This window comes from Nothoprocta perdicaria, unplaced genomic scaffold, assembly GCF_003342845.1.
Source record: "Nothoprocta perdicaria isolate Ctin4 unplaced genomic scaffold, notPer1 scaffold_386, whole genome shotgun sequence".
Classification (NCBI taxonomy): Eukaryota; Metazoa; Chordata; class Aves; order Tinamiformes; family Tinamidae; genus Nothoprocta; species Nothoprocta perdicaria.
In genome coordinates, this window is record NW_020455628.1 from 326,747 (window position 1) to 349,549 (window position 22,803).

The 22,803-nt window shown below is 47.2% G+C and overlaps 2 protein-coding genes across 3 annotated transcripts; one reads left to right on the forward strand and one right to left on the reverse strand.

Moving 5' to 3' along the window:
• Positions 1-120: 120 nt before the first annotated feature.
• PHC1 (polyhomeotic homolog 1) lies at positions 121-16,490 on the forward strand. Of its 2 annotated transcripts, XM_026044817.1 has the most exons (16): positions 121-222; positions 325-441; positions 2,774-2,929; positions 3,536-3,646; positions 5,255-5,332; positions 6,039-6,188; positions 7,181-7,336; positions 8,449-8,947; positions 9,298-10,055; positions 11,201-11,348; positions 11,471-11,679; positions 12,270-12,384; positions 13,024-13,132; positions 13,802-13,949; positions 14,800-15,031; positions 15,285-16,490. In XM_026044817.1, exons 3-16 carry the CDS (start codon positions 2,816-2,818, stop codon positions 15,437-15,439), a joined length of 2,982 nt encoding a protein of 993 aa, XP_025900602.1. In that variant the 5' UTR covers positions 121-222; positions 325-441; positions 2,774-2,815; the 3' UTR covers positions 15,440-16,490. The 2 variants fall into 2 exon arrangements, with proteins under 2 accessions (XP_025900602.1, XP_025900603.1); XM_026044818.1 differs by lacking the exon at positions 7,181-7,336.
• A 1,378-nt stretch (positions 16,491-17,868) lies between these two features.
• Positions 17,869-22,064, reverse strand: M6PR (mannose-6-phosphate receptor, cation dependent). The gene is made up of 7 exons (XM_026044820.1): positions 21,651-22,064; positions 21,311-21,483; positions 21,119-21,228; positions 20,796-20,926; positions 20,090-20,216; positions 19,347-19,486; positions 17,869-18,891 (listed from the first exon to the last, which is right to left on the reverse strand). The coding sequence occupies exons 1-6, from the start codon at positions 21,821-21,823 to the stop codon at positions 19,364-19,366; spliced, it is 837 nt and encodes a 278-aa protein (XP_025900605.1). The 5' UTR covers positions 21,824-22,064; the 3' UTR covers positions 17,869-18,891; positions 19,347-19,363.
• Positions 22,065-22,803: the final 739 nt, after the last annotated feature.

The following is a 22,803-nucleotide window of genomic DNA, read 5'->3' on the forward strand; positions in this document are numbered from 1 at the left end:
GGCCGCCCGCCCGCGCGCCCGCCCTGCGGCGCCGCATTGTGCGGGCGCGGCCCCGCGGGGCGCGAGCCCCGGGTACCCGCGGGAGCAGCCCGCACGGGTGGGAGGGCTGCGCGCTCGGCAGCTTCTCCTTGCTGCTGTTCCCCCGTGGAAATCGTGCGGGCCGCCCTGTGCAGTTCCCGCCTGTTGGTTTCCCAAGGGTGAAGCTGCAGAGCCGGTTGTAAGGTTAGAAAGTATTGTGCAGGCAGCAGTCCTGCACGAGAGAAAAACGGATGGCGCAAGCAAATGAGATTTGTTTATTCTTTTTATTTTTTAACTCCTCTGTAGTGTTCCGTGGTTACTGCAGATGCCCGGCCTGAGTTTCCTGCTGTCGCGCCCGAGAGAGGTGGAGGAGTTGCAAGCGGACAGGCTGTGTTCCTCGGCGCGCTGAGATCAGCAGGGCAGGTCAGGCTGGAGACGGTGCCTTCATGCCTGTGTTGYGCCGTGAGCTAGCGTGCTCCCTTCCTCTTCGTTTCTGCAGTGCTCCTATCCGTGTCTCGATATTAATATCGTTAGGCTGTTGTGTTCTTACCTGTTGGTCTCTTGGTGTGCGGTTCTGTATTAGTTTTGACCCAGTTTAGCTCTTCTTCAAAGGTAATTCTGTGTAAGGGCCATGCATTCTGCCCCATTTTATTACTTGGGACCTACTAATTATGTCTGTAAAGTGAGTTGGTTAATTTAATGTATTGGGAAAAGCAGTCGTTTGGTTGGTTGTGATGATGTGTCATTTTATGGAGCAGCCCAACAAACAGAGAGGTCGGACACCCCCTGATCCCTGGACTGGTGTAAGAGGAAGATGCTGCAAGATGCCCCTGGAGGAAGGGAGCCATCCTGATGGTAGCAGAGCTATAACTTGGTTGTAATGTGTATGGCTTCACTCTGTCTCACGTTTAGCCCCGTTTGGTTTATTTCACGAATTCACCCATTTTCTTCCTCTGTAACAGCCTGTATTCTCTCCCTTCTCRTTTGCTTGATTAATTTATTTTCAGGCTTCGTTTACTTGTGGTGCTGGCTGTCAAAGAAAAACTTGTAAAGCAATTTTCTCCTCAAGAGGCTTTGTTTTAGGTAGCCTTTTGACTGTTTCCTRTCTGTAATGGAGTTGTGCATGGATGCAATGGCCAACTAGGAGGTTGCTTCTTACAGCTGAGGAAAAGACGATTGCAGGGCAGAATTACTCACGGTGCTGCCTAARCAGCATAGGAAGGTAGTGCTGGAAGCACATGGAGTCCTGGGCAGGACACGGAGGCAAAGGTCTGCACAGGGAAGCCAGAACTGAAACAGCAGCTATGTGCTTGTTGGTAATGGACTTTTCTCCTAGATTTTGAGGAATAAGCTTGGAGCAGCTCTCCTCTGGTTTAGCGAGCCTTCCTCAGCAGTGTTAATGCTACTGTCCTACTTTACTTAAAGTCACCTTAACACCGTTGTGGAATTTAGGAACTTAGGCCAGGGAGAGGATGTTACTGTGCCCGATTTTYTGATGTGCTGGCCTGGTTGTTTAGTCACCTAGAAGAAGTAGTGTGAAGAGCAGTGAAGCTGTAAAACCCTCAACACCTGTGTTTGAAAAGGTCTAATATCTGTGCTGGTGTTATGAGGTCCTGGAAGTTTAGGTCTCATTTAGAGGTGTATTAGGTAGAGTGCAGAGGAGCCAGCGGGTGCTGTTGGGAACAAACAAGCTGTTGGTGTTACTCAGGCTGTTGGAAGATATTTTTAAATCTTACATGGGATGCTTTGCGCTTTTTTTTTTTTTTTCTTTTTGAATTTCACTTAATCACTTTTGCTCACTTCTCATCACTTTTGCTCTTGCCTCTTCCTGAGTCTAATCCCTCCTCCTATTATTCCCTGTATAACACACGTTTCTTGCTGGAGGAAGCTCACTGATCATCCCCATATGTTACTTTTCTGCTAAACATTCCTTGCAGTCTTGCTTTTCTTCCTCTTGGCTGATGAAAGCCTTCTCCAGTCTTTTCTTAGTCCTGTAGTTCACCACAACCCATCTTTCTGCTGCCGAAAGTTATCCCTAGCCCTGTATGGCCTCTTCGGAAGTTTTCCCTGGCACTTTTGTTCGTAGTGATCCCTTTATTCACTCTGYGGTCGTTATATTCCTCCTTAAAGCAACTTACAACCACATATGACTGGCTTTAGTCTTATATGTGAATTATGGACTGTTAAGAACAGTGAGTACCCAGAAATGCATGTGATAAGAAAGAATAATTAGGGATTCGGGGCTGAACTGTGACAAGAAGGGACTGAGCTGGTGAATTTGCAGCRAGACAATGGAGTTGTGATTCTCCTTGTCTCTAGTCCCAGAAGAAGTGAAATTATCCCACAAGTCAGGACAGTGAAATTGGTGACTAGAAGCAGAGTATAATTTGCCTCAGTTTACTAGACTTGAAGCAGAGGTGATGAGACCTGTAAACCAAGAGCTTTTCCGAATGAGCTGAAGCTGATACTTAGCCCGCTACTCTTTTAAGAAGGCTAGCTGTAGCTTCCACTGCAAAATAGCAATACAAATGTGAGGATATGTATATTATATTTTTCACTGTGGTAATCAAACAAACAAAAAAACTATGAATATAACTTTTGAATGGATCCCCAGCCCCTTGTAAAATGACAAAGTGGTGTAAGAAATTTAGTTATTCAAGCAAGATTCAAGTAAATAAGCCATATGATGCAGTGAAACACAATTTGGTTCTCTTTTTCTCTAGCATGACTTATTTTTGTAATTCTCTTGATTTAGGTCTGGAGCCAGTCTCGGTCTGAGCTCCAGGTTCCTGTCACCATGGAGACCGAAAGTGAACAGAATTCCAGTTCCACCAGTGGGAGCTCCAGTTCTGGAGGAAGCAGCCGCCCGCAGATATCGCAGATGTCTCTGTATGAGCGACAGGCCGTACAGGTAAGGTATGGTTATGTTCTGTCTTTTTGTCCATGGAAGGTGGCAGTAAGTCCTTCTCCATTGCTCTGAGCTGTCCTGTCAAGGTAGGTGAGATGCTTCATGCTTAGAAGACAGTTGTGTTTTCAGATTTTTGGAATTCCTGGGCTAGGCCATATACTTATTCCATAAGTCCTCATATTTTGCTTTAGTTTTATAGGTGACTACTGCAGTGTCCAGCCTTTTAAATTTATTAGTYCTGTGATCCAGTGGATTAACGTTAGCCTATTGTCCTATATCAAGTTATTCAGTTTATCATCCCAGTACCTCTGGAATATCTGTACTATGTAGGAATTGTGGTCTGTTTGTCCACTCAGTTATGTACATCCCCAAATTACAGGAGTTTTTAAAAGTCTTAMAAGTATTCTTGCTGCTATGCCTGGATACACCTGTGATTCAGTCTGTTACTGGACTTGTACTACATATTTTGATGTTCTAATCTGGTTGCTTTGCCTTTTTTCATGGTGATGAGGGATGTCTCCTGGCAGTTATTTAGATCATGATTTCTCTCTTTAATCGTGTTTTGAGGGCACAGTATTTTTTGACAGTTGGGTTTTCTTCTTTCTCCAGGCCCTCCAGGCACTCCAGAGACAACCTAATGCAGCTCAGTACTTCCAYCAGTTTATGCTCCAGCAGCAGCTAAATAGTGCCCAGCTCCACAGCTTGGCAGCTGTCCAGCAGGTGAGTTTCCAGGGGGCAGAAGGAGAGGCATTCTCTCTGGGGGAGACTCACTTCTTATGCAGCAACTTGTGTGATGAGGTCCTGGTTTGTGATTAGACAGCTAGTCCTTAAACATGTATTTAAAGGTAATGTAAACAACTAAAGAAACAGGAAGCTACGTGAGTAGAACCCTCTGACTTCCATTTACAGAGCAGGATGAGGTAAAATCTGGGATCCCCATAAGGGAAAATGCCATATTTTGGAGGCAAAGGATTAGCCTCTGCACCTCCTTTAAATACAAAATGAATCATTACATCAGTAGCAATACAGTAGCATTTTTTAAAACTGTCTTAAAATGAATCATGAAATGTTATTTACCTGAGAACGCATATGGTTTTATGTACATGAAATTTCACACTGTATCCTCTTGGATATCAGTTCAGGGATCACAGAATCACAGAATGGCTGAGGTTGGAARGGACCTCTGGAGATCATCTAATCCAACACCCTTGCTTAAGTAGGGACACCCAGAGCATGGGTCACAGGGTCGCAGCCAGGAGGATTTTAAAGATTCCCCAAGGATGGAGACTCCCCAGCTTCCCTGGGCAACTTATTCTAGTACTTAGTCACTCTCACAGTTTGTTTTTCTTTTTTCTCGTGTTCAAATGGAACTGCCTTTGTTGCAGTTTGTGCTCATTGCCTCTTGTGCTACTGCTGGGTGCTGCTGAAGAGTCTGGTTACATCCCCTTTACATCCTCCTTTCAGATACTWATGTGCATTGATAAGATCTCCCCTAAGTATGGTGTTCTCCAGGCCRAACAGCCCCAGCTCTCTCAGCCTTTCTTCATATGAGAGATACTTCAGTCCATTTAGTCATCTCAGCAGCCCTCTGCAGGACTCATTCCAGTAGCTCCATGTCTCCTCTGTGCTGGGAAGCCTGGAACTGGACATAGTATTCCAGATGTGGCCTCCCCAGGGCTGAGTAGAGGAGAAGGATTACCTCCCTCATAGTTCCCAAATCCTTACTTGCTGCTTTGTAGGGTAGGGGGAATAGAATCCTCTTGCCAGTTTCACAGATATCTTATTTACAGACTAACTGAACCTATTACCCACACAGGCACTTGCCATGGGATCATATAGGATAGAAAAATACCCGTCATTTACCCTCTTCCWTACGTGCTGTAATCAAAGTTTGTTACTTGGAGTAACATTGCACACCTGTTACTAACTTGCACAACTTGCCCAACATAGTGTAGTGTTAGAGTTGTGGGGATGGAGTGTGAAACAGTGGGATGGGGGTTGTAGTTTGCAGCAGGACAAGCTGAGACAGTGGCAGAAGATACAGCGCTGCATGGAGGACTGCAGGTCTCACACCAGAAGTGTCTCCTGTCCAGTGCCTTGAGTGATCTACAGAACTGGCTGGGGAGCAGGAGGTTCCTTCCCTGCTGACTCGCTACACCTGTTTTGGAGGCCGTGACAGAGATTTGTGGTTCTTCTGTTGTCTTCCAGTTGTCAGGAATGACAGAAGATGGTGATGCTGGGATGAGGTGTTCTAGCCAACCCAAACATTTGGATTGGATTTGAAGCTTTTTTTCCAGGTACTCATTTTTGTTCTGATCTCTCTTGCAGGCTACAATTGCAGCCAGTAGACAGGCCAGCTCCCCCAACACCAGTGCCCCACAACAGACCACCACTACCCAGGCCTCTGTAAGTAATTGCTTCCCCACCATAGCAAAGCCTTGTCTCCTTTGTTTTTTCCTCTTTTAGGAGGGAAATCAGCCAGGAAAACACAGCTGCTAAGGATGATGGGGATCCACAAGATACAGTCAGCTTGGAGGAGTTGGGGTGCTCTCATTATTGGTGGGAGTTGAGGCGCCAAGAGAAGGTTTCTGAGTGGGAGAGGTCTCTTTAGCTGGGAAGGTAGAAACTGATCTCTTTAAGCTGTGAGGATRCATTCTCTTGGATTAGGAGAGAATCGAGACTCCTAAGATGGAGAAGAAGATCAGCTTGAAGGAGATTGTTCTTTTCTTTTTGGAGGCAGAAGTAGCTTGTTGAGTGAGAAGAGGTCTGTGTTTATCTTGAGTTGGGGAAATGGGATTTATTTAAAGAATTTTGTCAAGTAGATTTTTTTTTTCTTAACAGTCTGGAGAAATGCATTTGTTTTGGGGGGCGAGGGGGAGAGCACTGTAGAATTGCATGTTAACAGTTATACTCTGGTTCAGTATACAAATATAAACCAGCCAGAAGTCTAGATTTCATAGCTCCTTAAGACAACAGTTTCTTTCTTCTGATCCCCAGCGTAGGAAAAAGGCTGTAAAACGCCTGTCCTTGCAGTGTCCCAATGAGACAGTTTGTACCTGTTCCTTTGCCCTCATCATTTCCTATGCGACTTAGGGCTTTTCTCTCTTTCAAGATCAACCTGGCCACCACGTCGGCTGCACAGCTGATCAGTCGCTCGCAGAGCGTGAGCTCCCCCAGCGCCACGACCCTGACGCAGTCGGTGCTTCTTGGCAATGCCACCTCGCCGCCTCTCAACCAGTCGCAGGCCCAGATGTACCTCCGGGTAAGAGAGGTCCTCACAAAGCGTGTCCTACCACGAGCACCGTTTCCCGACCACTCGCGTTTCGCTGTGTGGGAGTACTAACATGTATTCTTACCTCTCGGCTAACTCCAGCTTTAGAGACCATGTGATTGTATTTTAAATGCAAATGAGAAATCCTATGCCCCTGAAACCACAGGTCTAACTCTAGGCTCAGCTTTCAAGGATAGATGACCTTTATATTGTGTGGTTTAGGGGTGTGCAGGTGAGATGCTTAAGATCATGTTTGTCTCTGCTCTGCATAGATGTTAAAGATCCCATGGCACTTCTCACTAGAGTATAGATGTGAAATATATATCCTACAGCTGAGTGTAGCTCGYGGAAGTAAATCTGCTCTTCTCACGCAATGCTGGAACAGATTCGTCTTGTAAATTACTCTCTTCAACCATTGCTGAGCTTGGGCATGTAAGTCAGTGTTCAAGCTAGTCTGTGTGCATAGATTGATGTGAACAAATAGCTCATCCTTTAAGGCAGTTTGAGGTGTTTCTGTATACAAAACACAGATTATTGTCAGATTGGGTCTAGAGTTTGATTATCTACCAGAAAAAAAAAATATTTTCCGCTGCTCATCCAGCTTTAGATACAGAAGGTATCCCCTTCTTTTCCAACAATCCCTGTTTTGGATGTCCTGTGTCTCTGCTTCTCAGCTAGCCCTGGGCATATACCTGAAAATTAGACTCCAGCCTTCTAGCTAGTCCTGGGCAGTCTGTGGGAATCACCTCAGGTTCACATTTGGCTCACAGACAATCACACATTTTCCTAAGGAAATTGTTTCCAGTTTACTGCTCCTGCAGGTGGTTCTGAGCTCTAGAGTGAAAGGAGGGTTGGGGGGTTTGCACTGTGTGACATTGCAGCCCAGTGTTGCTTTGTAATCTGTTTGCCTGTGGTTCGCTGTCTTTCTTTTTCTCCTCTCCTCCGTTCTTTTCATTCCACGTCACCTGACCCTTCCCCGACAGCCGCAGCTGGGGAACCTGTTGCAGGTAAACCGGACCTTGGGCCGCAATGTGCCTCTTGCCTCCCAACTCATCCTGATGCCTAATGGGGCCGTGGCTGCTGTCCAGCAGGAAGTTCCACCCACCCAGTCTCCTGGGGTCCATGCAGACACAGACCAGGTCAGTGATACCCCCACCAGGGTCCTCCCCTTTCTCTTGCACTCAGTCATCCCACAGTCKGATCTCTGTCTCCAGGCTTCCTTGCGTAGGGAATTAGATCTGTTTTATCCCCATCCTGCAGGCCTATAACGGCTGCATGCAGGAACATCTGTTCTCTCTTACCACTGTGTTTCTGTGTTTGCCTTTTTCTTTCAAAGATAGGGTTAATTGCTACTTAAATCCCTTGAGTGAACCACAAACTGGATCAATCCAGTCCTCACAATTTCTTGGTTGTCCTTTTGTGCAAAGAGTTGTGGGTTCTCTGTCAGCTTTTCAGTGGGGCAGGTGCTCYGTGATGAGGAGTCTGGGCTGATGGTGGTATTCTTTGACCCAGTTAGTTTGCCGTTGTAAAGATGCCAAAGACTGAACAAATCACAAGGTCTTAGCTCCTGCGTTCATCTGAAAATATTACTCTGCCCCTGCTGCAGTTACTTTCTATTTGTCTTATCTGGAGCACTTTCTTTGAAGCAAAGTCAGCTGTGATCAAATGTGAAGGTAACACTGCATTTGGAAAGGGAGTAAATACAGAGGATGGCAACACCAAAATGCAGAGAGAAACTGCAGAAATAAGGGCAGTGTGCCATGAGAAGAGATGAGGGCCTCTTAACTGGAAAGTCCTGCACAGAGAGAGGCAGCAGGTGGTACAAATTAAAAAAGGAATYGCTGAGCTTAAAGGGGAGTCTCTCTGCCTTCTGAGCCCTGCTAAAGTGGATCCTCCCAATGCAGGAGCAAGGAGGGCAGGTCTGAAGGCTGTMCCATGCCTGTTAGTTGCTGATGTTGGAGTTTGCTGTGTGGAGAGGATGGAGTTATCCTCAAGATCTGTTCAGAAAGTGCCATGAGATCTTTAACTTCATCAGAGATGGGCAGTGGGGAGTTGAGGTTAATAAGACTACCAGTGAGGGCTGYACCTGAGCTTTGCTCTGTAATGTTAGCAAGCTTCCAGTGTGAGGCATTAAGTATCAGCTTAGCCTGCATCTCAGCAGTTTGTTCTGCCTCTGTGTTCTCTGCTTCTGTTAATCTCCCAGGAGGTAACATACATAACGCAAATGGACTGTTTTGTGTGTGTGTTTTAGGTGCAGAACTTGGCTGTGAGGAGCCAGCAGACCTCAGCCACTAATGCCCAGCTCCAAGGCTCTGCTCAGAAGGCAGCTGTGCCAGGAAACTCCCAGCCTTCCGGCCTACCACAGGCCACAAATACAGGCCAGACGTTGGCGGTGGCTCAGGCTTCTTCTGGCAACACAGGCCAGTCCCTCAACTTGAGCCAGGGGGCCGCAGGCAGCAACGGTGTCTCCGGGGGTGTGGTGGCAAGTAGTGGGAGCCAGACCTCAGCAGGACTGAGCCAGGCGTCCTCAGCAGGCCCTCCTGGCAGTTGTCAAAGGAAAGGCACAGGGGTGGTTCAGCCACTGCCAGTAGCAGCTGCCCAGGCAGTGACTGTCAGTCAGGGAAGCCAAACAGAAGCAGAGAATGCGGCTGCAAAAAAGTGTGAAGCAGACAGTGGTGGACAGCAAACAGTGGGCATGAACCTGACCAGGACGGCTACACCAGCACCTAGCCAGACGTTGATCAGCTCAGGTGAGTGGGGACCTGCTCCTCCTCTTTGGGCCTTTCCATTKGGCCTTCACAAGAAAGTTTCCTTTGGGAGGTGTCTCTCATGCTGGAGTCTCCTAGCGTGTTTCCAAGCCTCAGTGCTCCAGGATGCTATTCTGCAGGAGTTATCCCTCTTTATGAATGAGARTATTTAATCTCGGCCTGTTCAGTCCCCAGTCTCCTCTGTTAATAAGCTGTCAGTCATTTTGGAGCTTAAAAAATCAAACCAGTTCTGAGGGTTAAAGAGCCCATTTTCCATCCCTGCTGCTTTTTGTTTCCAGCTGCCCTGCTGCTAATTTTCTGTACTGTCTTCTTTTCCCATCCCATGTTTGTAGCCACATATACACAGATCCAGCCCCACTCGCTGATACAGCAGCAGCAGCAGATCCACCTGCAGAAACAAGTAGTGATCCAGCAGCAGATTGCCATTCATCACCAGCAGCAGTTCCAGCACCGCCAGTCCCAGCTCCTCCACACAGCCACCCATCTCCAGCTGGCTCAGCAGCAGCAGCAGCAGCAGCAAGCACCATCTCTGACTCCACAGCAGCAGCAGGCTCAGCCCCCGCAGCAGCAAGCGTCATCTCAAAACCAGCAGCAAGCTCAGACCCTTGTGGTGCAGCCTATGTTGCAGTCCCAGGCGCAGCCTGTTCAGCTTCAGCAGGAYGGCACTTGCCAGCCAGGCACCAAGTCACCTATTCCCATTCAGTCAAAAGCTCTGGTCACCTCCATCAAGCCCCCTCAGCTTGGGCCTGCCAAAATGTCAGCAGCGCTGCAGCCTCCGCCGCATATCCCGGTGCAGGTGGTGGGTACGCGGCAGCAGGGCTCAGGACAAGCCCAGGCACTGGGTTTGACTCAGATTGCTGCRGCAGTGCCCACCTCCCGGGGTGTGCCAGCTGTGGTCCAGCCTGTTTCCCAGGCTCATGTTTCTTCCCCATCTTCTGCTCCAGCGTCTTTGCAGGAAGCCCCTTCTCTTGCCACAGGGGTAAATTTGGCACAAGTTCAAGGCACAGCCCACATGGTGAAGAGCGCAGCCTCCTCTCCAGTTGTGGCTCAGATGCCAGCAGCATTCTACATGCAGTCTGTCCAGCTACCAGTAAGTCACATCACTGAGGAGGAGGATAACCGATGGATTCTGTTTGTTCATTCTTAGGATACCGCTTTTAGTCCAGTCTTGGGTCAGTGAAGTGGGATGTTCTGAGGCATTTGGAGAGAGGAATATGGAGATGTTTCCTTTCAGATGCATGAATTCCAGTCCTAGGGATTATTGATTGCAAGTAATTCTCTTCCACGTGATCGTTCAGAGGTTTGCATGAGATTTGTTGGTGAAACTCAGTGCTGCTTCAAATGGGAGTATATGTCCTCAACACATACTATCACAATTAACAATAATTGGCATCTTTGTCTCTCTTAGGAGAGAGACCAAGGCTGAGTGGGCCATGAAAACTGAGCTCCCCTCCTCCAAGTAGGTACGGACACCACCAGTGCAGAGACCCCTTGGTGTGTGGTATTGGCCACAGAGTTAGGGCTGGCTTTAGGCTTCTAAGGTTTCTCCAGTAACAGGTTATGAAGAGGAAAACGAATATGGCTCATGCTGCACAAGCTTCTGTCATGCTGCTCTGAACTGCCCATTTAGAGCCCTCCTAACCCCCATGACAACACTTTGCTAGCCCGGGTATCCTTAGCAGGCTCCTCGGGCTGTTCGTTTTCATGAGATTTCACTGGTGTGTAGTCAAGGGCAGAATGCACCAGTTTGTTTCTAAAACTCTGGCTCCTCCTTCAGGCAAATTTTATGATAGCTCCCTGGGAACTAGAAAATAACTCCATCTCTTGTYCAGCATATTTCCTTTACTGTTACGATTCTTTCTCTGTAGAAACAGTGGTCTAGCTGGGGAAACTGGTAGGTGACTGCCAATCCACTTCCTTCTTGCTGGAGTAATCCCTTGAGACTGGGACTCTTGATGTTCTCTTGATGTTATCAATGTATCACGGTGATTTGGGACATCATACCCTAACCATAATGCACCGCTGGTGAGTGTCCTAAGTTTTGCTCCYCACTAAGCAAATGTTCTTAAACAGAGGGATATTCTAATGAGGGAGCTTGAGGTGTCAGCGGGAGGAACTAGGCAGATGATGAAGGAGGATGGAGCAGGGTGTATCCTGTTGCCTTCAGTCTGTGGTGATCTATGATTTGAGGGGAGGATCCTCTCTTTGCTTATGTGTCCCTCTCCCTTCACACAGGGCAAGTCTCAGGCCTTAGCTGTGAAGCGCAAGGCAGAGTCAGAGGAGGAGAAGGAAGAATCACCCAGTGTGAATGCGGTTCTGCCTGCTCGGTCCTCTCCTGTGACAGACAGCCCCAAACACATGGATGAGAAGAGTGGCCTTGGAGGTGAGGTGCAAATGAAAGCTATGCTTTGGTTTGGTTAATGAGATCTCAACTCATACAGCAAAATGAATATTAGGAGCAGAGAGTGAAGGTTACAGTGACCCTCTGTGGTTTTAATATTCCAGATAAACATGATTCTGCTGCCAGTGCAACCCCAAATGCCACTTCAAGTGAAGCAAGATCAGTGACACCCACTTCAGCTCCCACCCCCAACCTGGCAATGGTTTCACGCCAGACGGGAGACTCCAAACCCCCACAGGCCATTGTGAAGCCGCAGATCCTCACACACATCATCGAGGGCTTTGTCATCCAGGAAGGAGCAGAGCCTTTTCCAGTAAGTGTCCACTACTGTAGAGAAGGAGAGGCATCTCTCTTGAGAGGGTCGTGGGCTGCCTTCTTTGGATAGGAGTTTCTTTCCTCGTGCTCCAGGTCTGCTCTTTTCTTCAAAAGACACAGGCAGGGAAAAGAGGAAGAAAAAGGAGGAAGGTTTCATTCATGAAGCAGGCATTAACTGCTGTTATTAAAGTGAGTTAGAGGGAAGTGATGTTTTTTTTTTTTTTCCCCGTCAGTACTCCTCAACTCCTCAAACCAACACTTCATGCTGGTTTTTTTTTTTGTTTTTTTTTAAATGGAGGCAAAGATGCCCTTCTTGTTGAACAAGCAACTAATGACGTAAAAGCAAGTAAAGGAGAATACAGTTACATGGAATTGCAGGATATTTGAGGCAATTATCACAGATCATTCAGTATTGCCAAGCCAGTTGGTCAGGAGTGACTAATGACTTTGTTCAGTATCCCTCCTTCTCCGGTGGTGATAGAGGTTCTTGTGAGCTCCAACAAGATGCAGGTGGCACATGCCCTGCACATGGTGGTAGGCATAGAGATGCCTTTACTGATGGGCAGGACTCTCTCTCTTCTGGTCCAGGTTGGTTGTTCTCAGCTACTGAAGGAATCTGAGAAACCACTGCAGGGAGGAGCTCCCTCTGGACAGAGTGAAAACCTGTCCAGCAATTCCCCAGGAGGGGACAGTGCTTCTATGGGTGAGTTCCAGCACCAGGAGATCTAGCAAATGTTACTGAAAGTGTTATGATGTTGGTTTTGCCTGTTTGTTTGTTATCTGATACTTTTTTATCTAATTCATGCATCACGAACTTTTCCTTTTGTGGAAAGGAATGTGCCCTTTTTAGCCTTCTGCTAAGTCTGTAGGGACCCAAACTTAGGCCACAGATGTAATATCTCTTTTTCTTGAGGTGCTACAAGATAATACTTTTTTCATATATGATCTACATACCCTGTTTCAATAACCAGCAGGAATTTTTGAAATATTCCTGTCTYTAGTATCTTTTTGAAGGCTATGAAAGATGCGTGAACAAAGCTGAGGTGTGGCGATCATCTCCCCATACCTTTGTAGGATATGAGGGATGTGCTAGTTCTTGCATGCTCAGCAAAAGGTTAATGAAGGGAGAAATGCACAGTACTGTGCAGAACTGTAGGTCTCTAATGGAGGGCTTTGACCTCCCTTCTTTCCAGATTCTAACCCCAAGTTAACTACATAATATTGAATAGAAAATACTGTTTGGAGTCCRTCTGTTCTGTGGAACAGAAGGGGAGGGGTGAATGATAGTGTGGTTTGTGTCAGTTCCAATCATCATGTTGTGTGCCTCTCTCTGTCTCACTAGAACTTGATAAGAAGGCGAGCTTGCTCAAGTGTGAGTACTGTGGAAAGTATGCCCCGGCCAGCCAGTTCCGTGGCTCCAAGAGGTTTTGCTCCATGACCTGCGCTAAAAGGTAACAGCAAGGCATTGCCTTCCTTTCCCCTGATTATGCATTATCTAGAACTGGGCAGGTGCCTTTGGGTAGTGTGCAGTACTGCAGTACCTCTGAGCTGCCCTCCGTGGAACACACTGACCACAGAGATCATCTAGGGTTGGACCTCCTAATGGTTTGTGAATGCTTTTAGACCTGGGTGAGGTAGATGTGACATGAAGTATAAGCAGGATTTCTGTCTTGTTCACGAAATAAGAAAGGGGAACTCCTTACTGGATGTACATCTGACTAAAGAGTGTTTTCTCAGAGCCCAAGTGACTAATCAAATGCTTACTGTCATCCGTCTGCTGTGTCTTTGATACTAGACAATGACACAGTGGAGTATAYGGAGACGAATATGAGAAGCTGGACTAGTCGTTGCCATCTCCCTTGATAGTGGAAGGCATGTTATGATTAGTCTTTTCCATTAGCAGAGCAATTTAATTGAACCTTCAGATGTTAGACTAAAACTCTGATATCCAAATATTGCCTGTGTCAGAAGCCTGGACTGGTAACTTCCGAGGGGAATTCTCAGGAGGAGGAACAGAACCCGATGATAACAAGGACATTTATCCCCATCTAGAGGAAGGAGAAGTTGCACTTCAAGTAGTCTCTGTTTCCTAACTGCTGCTGTGGTTCTCCTTACTTGAGGTACAACGTCAGCTGCAGCCATCAGTTCCGGCTGAGGAAGAAGATGAAGGAGTTGCAGGAAGTGAACTACGCTCGCGTGCGGCGCCGGGGGCCGCGGCGCAGCAGCTCCGAAATTGCTCGAGCAAAGATCCAGGGCAAGCGCCACAGGGTAAGGACACGTCCTGCCTGCCTCTGGCCAGGCACATCTCACTGTAGCAGTTGGCACTGGTGCCTGTGCAGGAAACGTTTCCTACAATGAACGTGCTCTGCACCTGTATCTGGGCTGTAGCAGTGATAGCTGCTGGATAGACCTGGTTGCATTACCTTGAGGCAAGGACTGAGTTCCTGGACACTCCAAGTGCTTAGGCTGAGCTTTCACAAGACACTGGTTTAGAGCTAACTCACTCTGCTTCTGTATTGTTCCTAYCTTAGTGTCAATGATGTGAAGTGTGGTTTTTCTTGTTGTAAATACATTCAGAGSTGAGGTGAAATGCCTGGCCCGTCTGTAGGCATCCGGCATATGCAGAGTGCACATTGACATAGTTATTGCACAAGAAAAAATAAACTGTTCCAATTGTGCATCAGCTGCAAATGGTGGATTTGCACTCGTACTTGTTCTGTTTGTTCTCTGTTCATTCCAGCATGAATTATAGAGCTCTCGGTGAGTGAGACCAGCTGAAAACCTTGATAGAAAACAACCCACTTTCCTGTTTGGTTAGCTTTCTTCCAGCTTAATGAATTAAATCAGGTCATAGAAGGGCTCTAATGAGTTCCAGAACTGGCATGAAGAAGGTGAATGGACTGGGGGAGGGTGAAAAGAAAGTAAACAGGAAAGGAAGAAAGGGCAAAGCCTGCTGTTTCTGGCATCAGTGAGCTCTTGTCGGCTGTGACTGGATCAGCAGCCACAGACAGGCACTGTTGGGACAACTTCTGCTGTTCCCAGCGCCTTGTYTTGCACTTAATGATTGTGACTTTCTTAAACACACCTTTGCTTTGCCTTCTTTCCTGTGGGCTTGTAGGGCCAAGAAGATTCCAGTCGAGGCTCTGATAACTCCAGTTATGATGAAGCTTTGTCCCCTACATCTCCAGGGCCCTTGTCAGTGAGGGCCAGTCATGGAGAGAGGGACCTGTCAAACTCCAGTATGGCCCCACCTACCCCAGATCTACACGGCATCAACCCAGTCTTCCTATCCAGCAATCCGAGTCGCTGGACTGTAGAGGAGGTGTCTGAGTTCATTGCATCCCTGCAAGGTAAAGCTAAATTTTCCTGCTGCTGTCCTGGGATCCAGCATAGGAAAAAGTGTTGGCTGCCTTTCTGCAGTAAGAGGCAACTGTTATTGGTAGTCAGTGTTATTGCCTCAAGCAGCCTGTGGCACAGAGATTGTTGGGAGAAGGGAGGGTGATTCCCAGCTTGCTTTATCTTCTGGACACCTATCCCAAAAAGTRGGAATGTGGAGAGTGCCTGGAGCACCTGTTTCTTAGTGCTGTTTTCTTGGCTTCACAGGCTGCCAGGAGATCGCTGAGGAGTTTCGGTCACAGGAAATTGACGGCCAAGCGCTTCTGCTCCTCAAGGAGGAACACCTCATGAGTGCCATGAACATCAAGCTGGGACCAGCTCTCAAGATTTGTGCCAAGATCAATATCCTCAAGGAGACCTAACAGCTCTGAAGCCTTTTTGCTCTGACCACAGTGCAGCTCCTYGCTTTGGAGTGTCCTGCTCGGGTAGTGAAAGAGGGGACCACTCCACACGATCTTGCAAACAAAAAACGAGAAGGAAACTGAGTTGAACTGCTATGCACAAGCCTGTGTCTTGGCCCCTTTATGGTGCTACAAGGGGGAGGAAAACTCTCACCTAGGCCTTGAAACTTTTTKCCTTCTTGATGGTTTTGAATATACTTCTGCCATACACCATGTGAAAAAAGGGAAGGGAACCTCTTTCTGCCCAGACTTCTGACAGGGACCTCGCCTGTCCCTTTTGCTGCAGCAGGGCAGTTAGATCCTATGTAGCTGTTTCTGAATCTTGCTGTGTCAGAATTTGAGGCATAAGGAAACCTGCCCAGCACTAACATTGTGAGCAGCTGTTCTTGGGATACTTAGAAAGAGGAAAAAGTCAATTCCCTGCGACAAAAGTCAGCAAGTGAGAATTACAGCCAAAGGGGCTGCTCCTCTTTCCATGTTCTAAAAGGACCTAGGCTGTTCATGAACTGGGTTTAGTAAACTTTCCAGCAAGCAGAGCCAACCTCAAGACCCAGGGCAGTAAGAGCAGCCTTAGCCTTGGCTTTGCTGCATGACAGGAGATGGTGGCACAGCAGGGGATGGTCATGCAACGTGTTGTGGTAGCTGCACAGGCTGAGTGCTACCCCTTAAGCCAGTCAGAGGATTCATACTGAGTTCAAGTGCTGGAGAAGAAAAAGGGCAGTGGGGGAAGGTGCTTTATTTTAGGGGATTCTGCAGCACTAGGTTCATTCTGCCATAATAATTTACAGATCCAAAGCAGTCTTCAGAAGTGCTAACGCTCTTCATAAAATGGCTTAGGGGTTGTTAGTTTTTTTTTGTTTTGTTTAAATGTATGGACTCTTACCTTTTTTCGTGTGTGTCTGTCTTCATTACCCCCAGGAGAGGACACAGGACAAGGATTAAGCTAAGCTGGCAGGAGTGTAGCTCCTGTCTCAGGTTGTATGGGAGTTTTTGTTTTGGTCATAGTTAAACAGAGGAAGACAAAAAATACTTTAAAAAAAAAAAAAAAAAAGCCCATCCCCACAGCCCTCCACCCTCCCCTCCCCTGCACCCTGATCCTTTAAGGTAGTTAGATGAACCCTCCCTAGCTGCTCCCACCGTTTTTTTTGTTGTTGTTTTTAAAGGACCAAATGTATTGAGAAGTTTTCTAGTGAGCCTGCTAGAGCTGAGCCTGGGCAGAGTTGTCCCCAAAGCAACTCTGTTTTTAACAACAAACAAACAAAAACACAAGCTGAGGAAGTTATAGAAAGCAGTGAAGAGGTAAATGCCCTGAAAGCAAGACATCTTCTAAAACAGCTCTTCTGTTTTTGTAAGTATCAGAAAAGTTTTCCAGCAAAACCTAAATCTCTGTATGGGAAGTGCCTACAGTTCAGTTGGAGGAAAGGTTGAGGATCACAGTGGGAGGCCCCCTATGGGGATGAAAAGATTACAGGTCTTTGGAAGGAATGTATTCACCCACCTCTTAAAGACAGAAGTAAGAGGATGCACAGTGCTTAGGATATGGCTATAGTGTGAAAGCAACTTCTAGTCTTAATTCAGGTGCTCAGTACACCACGAGTACCCCGATAATAGTCCCAGCTCCATTATAAGTTAGGGRAGAAAAGTTAGCATCTTTACAGGCAGCAGAGGATGGCTGCCCTTAGACAATTTTAGCCTTAGCAAGTTGCTTATAGAACAGTAACCCCTGGCAGAGTAAAAGGAGCCTATCAGTGACCAGCACCTTCCAAGGACTGGGTTTATTTCACCCAAAGGGAAATATTTTACCTCTTACCTGAAGTTCATTGTATATGTTCAAGGTTCTTAATGAAAAATTAATAATAAAAAACCTTAAGGCTTCACAGGTCTAGATATTTTTTAACCACCCAACCTGAGCATTAGTCCATTGATTGCATCATCTTCCTAGAATTAAAGCCACCATCAAGAAGTCACTTTTGATTTTATTTCAGAAAAATATGGAACATGGGAGACTTCTGATCCACAAGTGACAGAGTTTTGTCATTTCAGTCCAGGAGAAGGTGCTTCTTGTCACGCCTTGAGAAAACAAACTTGGTAAGAGGTAGAAGYTGTGACCCTGCACTAACAAGGGGCTATCCATTCCTGCCACGAGTGGTTCAGGCACAAGACACTCTATAATGAGGACCCTCCCCTTGTGACCAAGTTGTCCTGGCACCAAAGAAAGATGGTTGTCTTACCAACACAGCATCTCAGGTTTTTTGATTATTTTATTTTTTCAAAGTCATGTTTTGTACAAAAAAAAAAAAAAACAACACCCATATTATCTTAAACACCACCATGAAAAACAGGAACAGGCTTAGTGACTTTTTTTTTTTCCATGTTATGAGAATGACAGAGACCATAACAAAAGGAAAGTGGGAACTGTTGGCCTATGCACCCCAGCAAAAGGGCAGGGCCCCTCACGTCTCCGTGTCCCTGCCCAGACTGCACCCGCAGTATAAAAACGCACAGACTTTTCTGTTCCTCAGTGCTAGCAGCAGTGGCTTCCTCACAGTCTCTACCCTCACGACTGAAGCTGAATCTTTGTGTTCAGAATGTGACTGCTACAACTTACCCCCACCCCTAAAAAGCAATTAGAAAGGAAGGTGCCATGTTGAGGGTCCCTTCTGACCTCAACCAATCAGTGACACTGTAAAGTACCCGAAGACATAAATTAAGTCTTACAACTGCGGGAGCTACCTTGGCCCAGGGAAATGGTCACTCTCCCACCTCACAGCAGTGTGCAAATACCACCTGCACCGGGCAAGCATCGCAAGACTGACCTGAATCACACTTAGGGGGACAGTGGCTTAACCAAGTGACCCTGTAAGCTCAGGATTATGCAGATTTGAGTCTAGCATACTTATTCCTTGGCTTCTATGCTTTATTTTTATGAAAGAGAAAAAAAAAGCTTCACAGAAAAATCCTCTCAGACAGTGAAAATTCAGAAAGCATCCAATCAACAGCTCAGTTACTGCCAAAATTCTGAGCAGTTAACCTGAATTGCAGCTACCTCTAACTTCCTCAATTTGTCCTGATTTCGGTTTCACTTCAACAGGTGTCCCCTTTACTTAGCAGCACATTATTTCCTTTGGCTTCCCAGTGACAGAGAAGATAAAGATGTCATTTGGACTGAAGGAGGAGGTCACAAAACAGTATCATGTAGTTTTCAAGCATTGTCCCTTTCCAGTCTGAAAGAATACCAGTGGATAACCTACAGCTCTCTGCATCTCAAGAAAACTGGTGTGCACTTTTCAACACATTACCAGTAGGAAAAGGAAAGACTTTACAAGTGCTAATGCCTCTTCCACTCAGAGTTTGGCATAGATCACCTTGTGCACGTTATGCTGGCTTGTGTAACAGGGCAGAAGCTAGAAAAGCTGGAAAAAAAAAGTATTTGAAGTATAAAACCACTGTCTTACAGATCTGATTAGCCTTATAAGGGAGAGAGAGAGAAGCTCATCTTATCTCGGCTGTTGTAACTCACTGTCTTCTTTCTTTCACACTCCCTCTTTGAACCCATCTCTGCCCTTCTCAATAACTCATCTTCCAGCCCCACTCAGTATTGAATGCTGAATATTTGTTTTTGGTGTCTCCTATTGCCCTCCCCCCTGGCTCTACTGCGTTCCTTGAAAGCCTAGAACACCGTTAGATCCATAAGACATGCCTTCAGGGACCCGTGCTCATGCCCAGCAGCTTTTATGATGCCAGAAAAAGCAAAAGCAAAAAGTTGAAGAAGATCAGAAGCAAGAGAACTGTCTGGGAGGCCCCTGGATAAACAAGCACCAGGATGGGAAGGGGAGAGGGAAAAAAAGGAAAAAAAAAAAAAACCCACAGAGTGTTGGGAGCCGATCACATTGGCAGCAAGTGGTCATCCCGCTCTTCCGATTCCTCCCCCAGCTGGTCGTCGCCCACACCACGGTAGGCAGCCGGCGCGTTGCGAGGCTTAGACCGACAGACAAAGTCGCAGCCATCCTGCAAATACAGGTTATTGCAGCACCGGAGTCAGACTACAAACAATTAAGCTAGCATCAAAGCAAAGCAGCTTGTAATGACTTCTGCTAAGGGATAATGCCTGTCCTCAAGCTATCTGGGGCAGATCCCAAGATCCTCAAACTGCCTGGGGCAGATCCCAAGAATTTGCCTTGGTAAGGGGAGCACGTGTGCAGAGATACTACCCAGTCTCAAAGGCTTGTTGACCCTGGGGGTAACGCGTGGTGCTGATTAGCAGTAGGCAACAACATCACACTGAGAGAAGCCGGAAGGACTGAATAACAGAGCCTAAGGTGAGTAAGGGAGGATTTCAAGGAACTTCTCTTCCGCCCCCAGCTTATCATTCCTACCTGAGAAGCATTAACCACGAATGGGCACATGCTGCAGTTGGGCAGTCACGGGGTATGAGCACCACGCTAACACTTAGCAAGCAAGCGCTCTACAGACACCCTCGTCTGCCTCCGGTTACTCTGCAGCTGGTCTACCCAGCCATGGACCAGGAAGACGAGGCAAGTCCCAACTACTACATTCCTTATACACTAATATATGGACCAGGTTGGGGATATATAAAGATCTGTCACTTACCGCCATCAAATTGCCTAGATCTTGCCAAAAAGCGAAGTGAGGAAACTGCTCCATGCCCTTAGCTCCTACCACCAGGCGCTGGTACAGGAACCCGCCGATGATGTAGACTGCAATCAGCGACACAAGTCTGGAAGAAGCAGATAAAAATCAAAATAAAAAATACCACACACAGAACACTAAGGTCAGAGCTGAGGAAGCTCTGCACATAACCTCTCCCTAGCCAGCTGCTTGCCTTAAACTGATACTGGAGTAAGTAACTCAGCACCATTTTAGAAAAGAGCAATAAACAGAAAACCAGGCCACAGGAAAGAAAGATACCCCAAAATACTCATTTGTGGGGAGAAATCTTTCAACAACATCACATGAAATAGTGCCTTTAAGCACAAGCACACAAAACAGAGTTAAGACTCAGCCTGAATTCCCAGTTCTRGCAAAGAGCTGTGGTACAACTTTAGGAGGTCATACCTTCCATGTTCTGCTATGCTTCTCTGTAAAATAGGAAAGAGAATGTCTACAGGGTGTAGAATAGCCCTACACCATCACGCTTTAAGCAAAGCTTCTGTCCAGAGGCTCAGAGATAATAGTAGCATTTAACAGTGGCTGCAGACAGCCATATTAAAATTATCTGGTGTAGTACAGCATTTGCTGTTTCTAAATGGCACTGGAGATTGCAGCCTAGGAATGAACAGCCCCTCCAAAAACTCACATTATTAGCAGAATGGAGCCAACGCTCAGGTGGGACTCCTCAGCTGGGCAGGCCACACTGCTGTCCATCTCAAAGAGGTAGAAACACTCCTGCTCCTTTTCTCGCTCTTCAGAAATAATGCTGAACGAGCTCTGTTTCGGAAAAAGTCAAGTCACGTGAATATCTGCCCAGGCAAGCTGAACTCTCCAAGGAGCCGTTTCACCACTGTTGGTGCARCTATGCAATGGGTACTGGAAGGCAGAAGGAAACCTCCCTGTCTCCTCCAAGCCCTTCTACTGATAACCAGCCATTAGACAAGCTCTCCTGCCTCGCGTGTCACTCACCGCTGTAAGCCCCCGCTTGCAAGATATCATTATCACTGCTCTCCTCTTCTCTCCACTGCAGTGCCTGCCGTATGAGTCACCCCCTTTATAAATTAGCATGATCCAATCACCTGCCAAGCAAAAGAACACGGGCTGTAGAGATGTGGACCAGGAGGCAACAGGCAGACATTGAGTAAGCAAGTTATCACTTACTTCCATTGAAGACCTGGGTTTCATTGATTCTTCCTATCACTGTAGTCTTCCCAGTCTTTCTATCAATTTGTACTAGGCCRGCAAGATCATGCAAGGAGCTGTCAACCTCCCTGCACACCCTGAAGTGATAGGTGTAGTTTTCTGTGGTGCCCAGCTCCACAGTTGTGTTAAACCTGCAGCAGAGGACAGAGAGCAGATAATCTACTGAATTATAAAGAACAGGTTGAAAGCAATCATCAGAAGACACTGGAAGCCAGACACAGCCCATATCATGGCCTCAAAGTTTCCAGCCTCCCTGACCCAAGACCTGCAGTGAGTTGATATGACCTTTGCACTGTACCTTATTTGGCTCAGAGGTTCCAGTTTCTTCAATAGGGCTTTTTCTGTTTGAGACTCACTGGTCTCATCTCCAATCACATCACAGTCCTTCTCTTTAACGTCTTCAGCCCAGGCACTGACAGCAAGGACCATAAGGACTATCAGCGGACCAGAACTATGCCAGGCTGATGACATCCTGGACGTATACCAGCCACAGACTGCAAAAAGGAGAAGTTAAAAGCAAGAACTATCTCCAAGTTCTCATGAGACACAAAACCTCAGGGTCTGACATGGTCCGAAAGAATTCACCACCACAGAGGGTCTCTTTGAGCTTCTTTTACAACATCTGCCTTGAGATCACAAAGTTTTGCTGCAGAGCTCATTAATTAGCCTTGGTTCTGGCAAAGCTGAGTTCAATAGGCTCTAGACTGACTTTCCTAGTCAGTCATCGCTTAGCACTGCACCCCACCGAGAAGCCAATGATTTACCAGCCTGCTGCTAACCAATTGTCCCAGCAGCTCTTGTTCCTTAGCTCCCACCAGCACTAGAAAGCTCCCAGGATACAGCAACTACGGCCAAACTCTGTCTGTTCAGGTTCCTTACACACTTTCTTCTATTTATGTGGGGAAGACAGTAAATGAGGCAGTCTCTCTCAGACAGACAGAAGAGGCAGTAGAAGGATGAGTATGAGCTTCGGCTTTGGACTTTGGCTGTAACCACACACGAACCATTCGGGGACGGAGCCCCCTCCACTTCCGTGTGGCTTCAGGTGGGATTCTCCTCTGCTGCTGCTACGGCAGAAGTCAGCAGAGCTCCCGAGGCTGGTGGAAGCCAACCAAGAGAGCAGCAACTTTGCAGGGATTTGGCTGTGGGCGGCCAGCCTGTTCCATCCCTCAGCCCCATGGGGGTTCATCAAAGCTACAACTTCCAAGCCAACTTTTTTTAGTCACCAGGCGTAAACACAAGGAGTTTAAASGCACTTAGCCGGGGACAGCCCTGACTCAAGAACCCGTGATCTGCTTCTCACAAGAGGCAGTCCCGGTGCGAGGGCAGGCGGCCCTGGGCAAGCTGCTGGCCAACACCGCGCTGGGCCCGGGCCCTCGCCGAGCTGCCGGGCAGCCCCGCGCCGGCTCCCCCGGGCTGTAGCCCCGGCCACGGCGCTCGCCCCGGCCCGC